General features: G+C 36.8%; 1 protein-coding gene and 1 non-coding gene across 2 annotated transcripts; both read right to left on the bottom strand.

Moving 5' to 3' along the window:
* Positions 1 to 639: 639 nt before the first annotated feature.
* Positions 640 to 10,054, bottom strand: Cbr-pix-1 (the record flags this gene model as incomplete). Its single annotated transcript, XM_002645669.1, has 19 exons — positions 640 to 765; positions 818 to 893; positions 3,057 to 3,098; positions 3,209 to 3,485; positions 3,537 to 3,649; positions 5,258 to 5,525; positions 5,577 to 5,707; positions 5,802 to 5,905; positions 5,976 to 6,035; positions 6,079 to 6,208; positions 6,258 to 6,380; positions 6,426 to 6,521; positions 7,018 to 7,153; positions 7,298 to 7,424; positions 7,513 to 7,585; positions 8,850 to 9,049; positions 9,473 to 9,599; positions 9,645 to 9,799; positions 9,992 to 10,054. 19 exons carry the CDS (start codon positions 10,052 to 10,054, stop codon positions 640 to 642), a joined length of 2,427 nt encoding a protein of 808 aa, XP_002645715.1.
* Positions 4,201 to 4,273, bottom strand: CBG28699. The gene has a single exon. It is a non-coding gene (tRNA).
* Positions 10,055 to 10,316: the final 262 nt, after the last annotated feature.

The raw sequence follows: 10,316 nt of genomic DNA, 5'->3' as shown, positions 1-10,316 counted from the left end.
GAGGTCGTGGTTTTTGGTATTTTAGGGGGTGAAAATGAGAAAATGTTTGATATGGGAGAGGAAATGGGTGAGAGGAGGCATTCGACTTGAATCTGAGAATTAGATTTTTTTTTCTTTCTAAATGAAGTTTGGTTCAATTTGGAGGGTAAAAAACAACCAAACAGCAGTAGAAATATGTTTCTCTTCTTGATAAACCTTGAGAATAGTCTAGCAAGAATCAATTCCGGTTTCTGAACGTTCCCCTCCCTCATATAGTGATAATCATTAGGCTTTCAATTATGACGGAAACATTTAATTTGGTTGAATGGTGCTTAAAATTCTATATTGTTATGTGTTGAATAGAAATTTAAAAAATATATAAAAGTAAAAATAAATACGATAAGAAGATTTTGTTTACCGTAAACTCTCTACAAAAATTTTGAGCCTATTTATCTCATTTTCTGTGAAAGATATCAAAAAGTAGCTAACCAAAAAAATTTTGTTCTATTATCACAAGTATTTTGTCAGCTTACCACTTTTTGATATCTCTTACAGAAACCAAGATAAATTGGCTCAAAGTTGATCGATGCGAGAAGTCATTCTATGGGAGTGTTTACGGTTTTTTGTTGACAATTTCTTTTTTTTCCAAGATTCCACATTTCACGAATCAAATGAGTTGATTTCCTTTCTTGGAGTGCTGCTACTTCCATCTGGAGAAATGACTCCAGACATCTTGGGAAGCATGTGCTCAAGACGACGACGCGCTTTTTGTTCCGACTCGAACGCCTGAAAAATGTTGTGACGTTCCAGAAAATAATCTTCAAATAACAACACGCACCTTTTGTAGGCTTTTGAGATCAGCCTGAAGAACCATCACATGGTCTTTGAGGGAGTAGACCGCGTCGACGATGCTCCTGAAAATGAAAAAAATAGGTGTAAACAGAACACAAGATTAAAAAGAGAACAGAAAAATACGAGGACATATTGTGAATATATTTGCGTAGTTCAACTAGACACGTAACGTGTTCAGAGAATTTTGTCATTCAGTATACAGTGGCGAACGTTATTGAGTGTCACTCTATACTTCTGTTCATAACTTTGCTCAAACTTGTCCAATCATTGAAAACTTTTTTGTTAAATGTAGCTGAATTTCCAACAAAATGTTGTATAATTTTTTTAAATTTCAATCAGTTTTTGTGTCTACTGAATCTTTATAGACGTGACGATAACTCCAGATGAAAAAAATTTCCGTCAGGATTTTTTTAAAGATCGGCTTTGTGATGAAAAATGTTTGGTGTAGATCAAATATATACTGAAAAAAATTTGAAGCGGTTTAGAACAATTTCTCTTGAGATGTGCTCACTGGAGCTTAAAAGGAATAATTCTGGAGTTTGGCTATAACTCGGCTCAAAATTGTCCAAAATTGTTCAAATTTTGAGAGAATGTGTGTCTTTTTTTTTACTGTTTTACAATATACATTTAAAACTTTGTAATTTAGGAGCGATAATTTTTTTTTTCATTTTTATTTACCGAGGACAAGCAATGTATTATGAAAAAACTTTTGTTCCCAAAAAACAAAGTTTTGTATTTTTATTATAAAGCAATTTAAAACACACATTCTCTCAAAGTTTGAGCAATATTTCATTATTTTGAGTCAAGTTATAGCCAAACTCCTGAACCATACCTTTTATGCTCGAGTGAGCACATCTCAAGAGCAAGTGTTTCAAACTGCTTCAAATTTTTTTTAGTATATATTTGATCTACACCAAACATTTTTCATCACAGAGCCAATCTTTTTAAAAAATCCTTACGGAACATTTTTTTTTCATCTGGAGTCATTGTCACGTCTGTGAAGATTCAGAAGACACGAAAATTGATTGAGTTTCAAAAAAATTTATATAATGTATTGTTGGAAACCCAGCTACATTTAACAAAAAAGTTGCTGATGATTGGACAAGTTTGAGCAAAGTTATGAACAAAAGTATAGAGTGACACTCACTAACGTTCGCCACTGTGTATTTCCTCTAAAACAAGCTTACCAAAACCGTCGCTTTTCTGCTAAACTTTCTCGATTTTTGTACAAGATATGTAAAAGTGGTCAACTGACAGCATGTTCATCATAACATCACCATTATTATATCAGTTGACAAAATGCTAATATCTTTTACAGGAATCGAGATAATCGAGCTTAAAGCTGACAGTTTGAGTAGGCTTTATTGAAAGAAATACGGTAAAAATCGTCATTAGATTAACTGATGAAACTAGACAAAATGGATACTGTATCCAGCTATCCCAGGTCTAACTTATTAAAATAAATTGTATACAAACCAAACAACTCAAAAATTAAGCTTATCACAATAATTTTGCACTCTCAGAATTACATACAACCATTTCTTTTCCGCTTAGGTTTCAGTTGAACTAACGACCACTGTTATAAATGGACCAAAGAGACAAATTTGTATGCATATCCTCAGCCAGACACCCACGCACTTTTTGTTCTCACCCACTTGAGGGATGAAGGAAAAAAAGACACAAAAAACATGTAGTCGGAAAAAAGGAGGAAAATTTGGTGTTGTCGAACCGCGAGAAGGACACTGACAAGCGTGTACATAATGACGTTTTGCCAAAAATAGAGAAGTGTTTCAAATTGAGTGTCCATTATTCGACAGAAAAAAACCAAAGAATGCTTTGAGAGTTTTCAAAAAAAGGGGTCGGAAAAGCTGAAACAAATTTTTTGGTCGTGATTTCCAGATGATTGTGATCATTTTCAAAAGACTGGATCTTGGATATCAAGTTTGCGATCGATCATTTTCAATTTTTAGGAGGACTCTAAACAGACCTAGATTAAAGATTTTGCATTCGCAGAATTTTTTGGAAATTTCTAGTTTTTCAGCTTTTTGCCCATTTTTGAAAGACTCCTCTCTTTGGCCCGTTTGAGTTCTGAAAACGTGAAAAAAACAGATGTCTTCAAGAAATTGGCTAATAGCTGAAAAATGAGGAATTTCCTAACATTATGTAATTGCTAAACTTTCATTCTGGATCTGATTTCCAAGCTTCAAAGTTTTCAAAGCGATTACTTGGCAGCCGAGCCCCAGACACCTAAAAATGGACTGAACAACCTGAAATATACTAAAAAAAACTTTTTCCATATCTTATTGACAGGTACTGTAAGTCGCACCTAACCAAAAACCTTAGAAAAAACAGTTAAAGACCTATTCAAAAAACCTACTTTTCCTGAAGAACCATCTCGTCTCCGACCATCTCTTCCATCAGAATCTTTTCATCTTCTGCCACTATCAAATGCGGCTGTTGGTAACTCTCATTGGCATGAAAGTCCGACTGTGCACCGCTAGTCTCCACACAGTATCCCTCCAAAATTCGAAGCGTCTCGAATTCAATCTCTTCGTCACGAGCTGCATCCTTACGTAGACGGAATCCCCGTTCACTGCGTTTCCCGGAATTTCCGCTCAAAAAATATGCAGGAAATTGGGAGAATTGAAGGTTGTCTGAAATGAATATTTCTTTCTTCCCATGTAACATCAACTGAATAAACAAACCAGTATTGTTTCTAGAGTTGCGGCTACTTGTTGGAAGTTCAAAACCTTCGGGTAGTACCATTCCAAGCTCATGGTCCAGTTTTAGGTTGCTCAGGTTCATGACATCATCAAAGCTGAAAATAGAGTGATGACATTCGAAAATTTTTTTTTTGTGCCTCATAATTAAATTTAGCATTTTTGAAATTATTTCTTTTGAAATTATTGAAATATAGCAGCTTGAGTTTTCATCTTTGGATCTTTTCTGTTTTCTTATGTTTACTGGGTGATGGTGTTTAATTTTCTAGGGATCTTCTCCGTATCTCGATATATATTTATTGTCCTTGAAGTCCGTTCAAATATATATCCTGACAGATCTATGGACGTGTAATTACCCCCCGACCAGATGTACCCACTTACATTCTCTGTGTTGTGGAGTGACCAATACACAACACAAGGACAAAACGCATTGTTTCATTCTCTTTTGTGTAGTTTCGACAGAATGAGGAAGACCAGAATTTATCTTGATTGGCCGGAAACCCTCTGGTCAATCTTTTAGATATTTTGGGGGGGGGGGGGGGGGGGTTCAACAAATATTATATTATCAAAAGGTGTTTTGGGAATATTAGTTAGCCAAAATTATAAAGAGATATCCATTTATAAAGTTTAAAAAAGCAAAAAAAACATCAGCCCAATGCGGGGCTCGAACCCGCGACAACCAGATTAAGAGTCTGGTGCTCTACCGACTGAGCTAACCGGGCGGCGAAAGTCATAGAGGCGTTTCATGTACTTATGTTGGCAAAGTCACGCGTACTTTGCTACACGAGTGACGACGGCACAAGGACGATGGAAGTAGTGTAATATTGCGTGTGTGTGTGCGTGTGCGCGAGTTGTCTGTTGAGATGTGAGTGGTGAGCGACAAGGACAAGAAAAAATGACTGTTGTGCAATGTTTGAACTCTACTAAAAAAATTCCTAGTAATTTAGTTAGATGGAGGTTTTGTTGGACAGTGTTTCAGTTTTCAAGGGAGTGCTTCGATTTAAAGCGATTTTCAAGTAATTGTTCTAATTTGTAACGGAATTTCCTTGAAAAATGCAGTGACACTCTACAGATGGTTAGATGAATTGTTGAATTTTTGGAAAATGAAAACATCGAGCTTCCAGCCAACCTATCCATGAATTTTTTGTATCTTCGGTTGAGCGAGAACAGTTTCATGAGAGAATTTTGAAAGTTTCGACTTTTTTTTCGAGTTTTGAGCTGCATAATTTACTTAAGAGAGATTTGCAGCTTGCATTTAAATACCATTTTATTCCCTAGTACCTATTCACTTTAAACATATCATACTGCAAGCTAAATTTCTAACAAAAATCAATTTTTGCGACCTCAAAAAATGCTTGAATCGACTATCCTAGGTGCTTGAGAAACGTTCCTAGGAAAATACACAATAACAAGAAAATTTCAACAGCTTGTTAATAAAATGTTTAGGATCGGTCAAAAAACCTATACAGACACCTCTGAAAATGTTAGAAACCACTCACTGGCTTCAGCTGAGTTATATTACTTCCAGTTCTACATATCGCCTTTTCAATGAAAACAAAGATTTTAAAAAGACGATTTTCTCAACTGCTAGGACGTTTCAGAACATGAAATTTCATGTTATGTACTTAGAATTGCACGAAATTTCATATTTCAAAAATTTTCTCAAAAAATAAATGGTCCACAAATTTACAATCAGCAATACTCACTTCTTTGAAGAACTCTTTCTCTTTGTCGTCAACCCACTGTCCGATATTCCCATCGGATGAAGTGGTGGCTTTGAAGTCAGCGGACTCTCCATTCCTTGAGACTGGCTCATGTTATCCATGGTGTTCTTTGATGGCCGACGGAGGATGGTGCATGACGGTGCAGGGATAACAGTCACGTTTCCAGCTTTACCAAGGGCCATCATAAATCGTTCAACTTCTCCACCAGAGGCAACCATGGTCAATGTGAATTCTCCAGTATTTGGTCGATCTGTAAGATAAAAAAAATATTACTTCGAAGCTTGAAGGTGCGAATTCTCACCAAAAACAATTTCAGTCGCATTCTTCTTATGAACAATAAATCCAGAGACTGGATATTTCTCTTTGATGTCGTAGGTCATGTCTTTGGTGACTTCGAAGAACATGATGTACTTGGTGAACAGTGCGACGAACCTAAAAAATCAGTCAATGCCTGCTTCCTTCTTTTAGTACATGCCTATCAACAGGTTCATCCTTTTTGTACTCGACATTTGCAACTCCTACATACAGTATGGTTCCTCTGTCTGCAGGTGAGACCACTTTGTCCACCTTCGATACGAACAAAAAGTCAAGTTGGGCTTCTTTCTGTTTGCGAAGGGTTTCGCATAAATCCTGAAAAAAAGATGATTAACGGCTTTATATTTTTGCTTTTGATTATTTTTAGAGTCGTCATCACACTCACTTTGGTTTCACGGAAAACAGCTGCACCGCGTTGTAAATCCCCACGATCTGGGTGGTTAGCCTGGAAAATCATATTTGAGGGGGTTTTAGAAAACGAAACGTACTGGAACAATTCTCTCCAACTCCTGCAGAAGGTTGTAGTACTTATCAACATGACGCAGTGGCTCGCTGAGGCCCGAAACCAGATCTTTGTACTCTCGATCTTGAGCCTTTACCACCTTCTCGAGATCTTTCCTGGAAATTCCGCGTAATTAGCTGATAAATGGGACAAATCAAAGCTTACTGTTTCTTCTTCAACACTTCCACTGCATCTGGATGGTTATCGGCGTATAGGGAGAGCGATGTACGGAGCTCGAGAGCGGCTTTCATGAATACTCCACCAACCTTCATCTTTGGTAGATCCTCTCTGAACGGGTTGAAAATAATTTACGATGAAGGATCCAGGACTCACGATTGCTCACGTTCCAGACTTTCTAGAATGTCTCGTTTCAAGGTGAATATGTCTTCATAGTTCCCAACCAGTGTGCAGTAGTCGGAGGCAGAGAGACTGAAATAAGAAATTTTCATTGAATTGTAATAAGCGTATTTATAGCACAAGGAGCGTTTTATTTTGAAATGTTCTAATTTTGGGACTCAAGTTCTTTTAATTTCAAAATCTGATTGTAATTTTGACGATTAATGAAACAAGCCAGACAGCTTCATTTTCGCAAAAAAAAACGTGTTTTCTCATATCTTGGCAGTTAGGTCACTTTTTAGCCAGATATTTTACAGCTAGGAGTTTTCGTAGCCGTTTATTTTTTGAGTCAAACGACCTCAGGTTGAAATTATCGTAAAGAGACTCTTTCAACCTAAAATTTTTTAGCTTGAAACATAAACGGCTGCGAAATGTCCTGCATGTGAAATATCTAGCTCCGAAACGTCTCGGCTGTAAAAAGGGCCGTTTCAAGACGGCCCGGAGCCTATTTTTACGGTTGCTCACTTCAGAATTGAAGGTCTCGTGGAGGCAATTTCTATATTTCACATTTTCCAGAACAAACACTCACACTTTAGACTTTCCGATAGGCAGCAATAACGTCTGTAGCGTTTTCAGCAACTTCTGCATGTACTCCTTTTCTGCCTCAATGAAACTTTTCAGCACGGCCTCCCGGTAATCTGGTTGTGCTCCGATTGCCACTATTTCTGAAGAAAGATCCTAATTAGTTTAATCTCTCCGTATTCACTGTAACCATACCCTTTGCTGTTGCATTTGGCACTGATCTTGACCTTTGGAGTTTGTCTGGAACATTTTTTGGGAATTCTTCAGGAAATTAGACGAAATCTTACCTTTTTCGGTTAACAGAGTGACATATCCGCTTGGAAACCATCCGGTGACGCCTTCATGAGTTCCTTCCCACCAGCCGTCGTCTAGCTTTTGAGTAATTGTGATCACGGCATCCTTGTCGAAGCTCAGCTGCAAGAATTTACGTGACTAGCGAAGTAATTAATTTTTTCGCGGATGAAAAAAATTTATAAAGAAAAAACTATACTTGAATACTTACCTCATCGTTATTTGTCCCTTCAAACATGAATTTTGCGCGAGCAGTAAGCGGGGACCCTGATCCGGGTTCCATTCTGAAATAAAATTATTAAAGTACACTGAACATGTAAAGAAGTGGAGAAAATTTGGAACAGAGCAAATGAAACGCATCTTAGATATAGATTAAAGAGCTTTATCAAATTTTCATAGCGAAAAAACAGGAAAATATTCAAATTTACAGTGCAAAAAGATCAATAAAAAGAACGGGGGAACGTCTGTGGAGAGGTCAGCGCGCAAGTGCGCCCCGTTAGACTTGTCTGTGTCTCTTCCGCGTGTGTTGTCTATTGTCGTTTAGTGTCCTTTGTCCTTCACTCCGTGCACTGGTGACCCGTCTACACACACAAAATGTCCACACAGCAACACGGTGATAAATAACAGGTGTTGACCGGCTCTTTTCGAGTTTTACTATGGATAAGCGTTGCTCTTTTGTGTGCTCTTTTGAACATTGTATGCAAAAAGAGTGAAAATGAGCTGGGAATTACTTTTGAGTGAAATGTCAAATAGAAAAGAAACATTATAAAGAAAAATTATTCAGTGCGATTTTTGTCACAATATCAGAAAAACGAAAGCCATTTCTTCACAATGGTCATACGACAGTCTTGAAAATGAACGCATAAAATGCAATGACCTTAGACCAGGACTCTACAATCTGGACTATCAATCAGTACATCAATCGAGGTAAACGTTGAACACAGTACATGAGAAAAAAGAAAAGATGGCAGACTATATCACAGGCCTAATTCATGAAAAGAAAATCAGAAAAACATGTTTATTTAATATGATTTGTTGCAATATATTCTGCGTTCATCAGTTAGATAGTTTTTATTTAATACCACATCGGAAAAAAAATCAAAATTTTCTATCCGAAATCACACTCCATTGTCGTTGATACTGATTAAAATAAGTTTGACTCGTGACCTTCCCATTAGGTTTTAGTTTTCTCTGCTGTCGCCGACGGAATTCGTTTCTTGTTGTCAGTAAGATAGTAACAGCAAGTAGGAGAGACACGTATGGAAAGATCTAAACCAAAATGTTATTGATAAATTTTTGGTGGTTTTGAACTTACAAATGTGTTGATAGCAATGAGTTTGTAATTTAAAATACTCATGGATTCTCGGAATTGTCTCACAGTCACCGCAATAAGAATATAGAAAGATACAAAAACAGAGTTCAGAAGGACCATTGGGAACAGTGCACGGAGAACCACCAAGTTTTCGTATTGCTGATACTTTTTGTTTAATCCCGCTGATCTGAATAATGAAATTTTTGTTCCTAGCAATGTTGAGTTCATAAACTCACAAAACTTTTTGCTTATTCTTCCGCCAAAGTGCAAAAAACGCAACCAGGATGAATAAGTCAGCGAATAATATTCCATAAAGCACCATGTACATTCGCTCTCCAATGGAAGCAGATGTAGAATAAGTAAGGCAATGTGTCATTGGTTCCAATGGATTCTCGTTCCACAAAGCCCATTCAATGGCTAGAATGGCAGATAAGACCTGAAAAATGGTCTTTTGGGTTTTTCGTTTTGAATTCTTTCGCTTGTTTTCTTTCGCTCGTTTTGTCCTAAAAACCTTGAGAAAACAAGGAACTTTCAGAAATGAGCGAATAGCTAAAAAACTAGGAATTTTCTAAACATTTTAAAGTGGTCGGAATCTTGACAGCTCATGAAATTGTCAAAATTAGCAAAAATCAACTAAAAATTTTTTCTCGTTTTACACCCTCTTCCTTGTTTGCTACTTCTATCAAAATTTCCTGTTCCTGATTCGAAATAATGACGTTATTATGAACTACACATTTTCTAGTTCTACCCACGGGTGTTAAACTTCCAACCTAGTCAAACATCTATTTGAACCCGTATGATCTTGTTGATCACCTCATTATACTTGGATGAACCCCTTGACTTTAATGCAGAAACTAACCGAGAACAAAATAAACAATCCTCCAAGCCATTGCGTCTGAAATTCATACTTTTCTTCAAGTACAGTAGCGATGAGTCGTTCGAGCATTTGGCAGAATTGTGTAGAAGTGACACCAACGAAACATGTTCTGGAAATCTCTTTTTTTTGAATTTTGTCTATAATAGTGACTTACAATGCGACTCGCCGGAACATGGAGCAGAAGGATGTTTCAAAGATCAGGTCACAATCATTTTGATAAGTGAGAGCAATGTAGACTTGACGAGCACAGATATATACGATATCAAGGGAGAAAATTAGAATGAAAATGGTTAAGAGAATCATCAAAATCTGAAAATTATCGAATTTGAAGTTCTAGAACTTTATGCTCACCTTGGCATTATAATGGAATAACAGGCGAAACCCATATAAGAAAAATGAATAGAATATGATAGCAACCGACGCAATACCAGATAAAGAGCACATAATTTCTGGTAATAAATACAGGAAGTTGGTAGCCACACTTCGATTGAAAGCACATACTGTATCAGGGATCACCATACTTCCTTGGCTCATTAGTTCAGCTGGAAAATTCTCGAAATCCATTGGAAATAAATTGAACTGATGGTGAACTAGGAAGGAATAGAAAAAAAAGAAGAAGAAGTAGAAAGTAGGAAGGGTGTAACGGAAATATGGATGTTGGAGCTTTGCTTCTAGGAAGGGGACTTAGATATTCGATATTTCTCTAGAATTTTTGTGTGTGGAGATCAAACGCTCTTTGCTTCCATTTATCAAAATGAATTCTTGAGTTTTAGAATGTAGACAGACAATCATGTCGCTAGTTTTTTTTTCGAATGCGAAAAGGAAT

The sequence above is a fragment of the Caenorhabditis briggsae genome, assembly GCF_000004555.2.
Source record: "Caenorhabditis briggsae complete genome, chrX, whole genome shotgun sequence".
In the NCBI taxonomy this organism is placed as follows: Eukaryota; Metazoa; Nematoda; class Chromadorea; order Rhabditida; family Rhabditidae; genus Caenorhabditis; species Caenorhabditis briggsae.
Note: the sequence above shows the minus strand (reverse complement) of the source record. Positions and strands in the feature narration are given on the sequence as shown.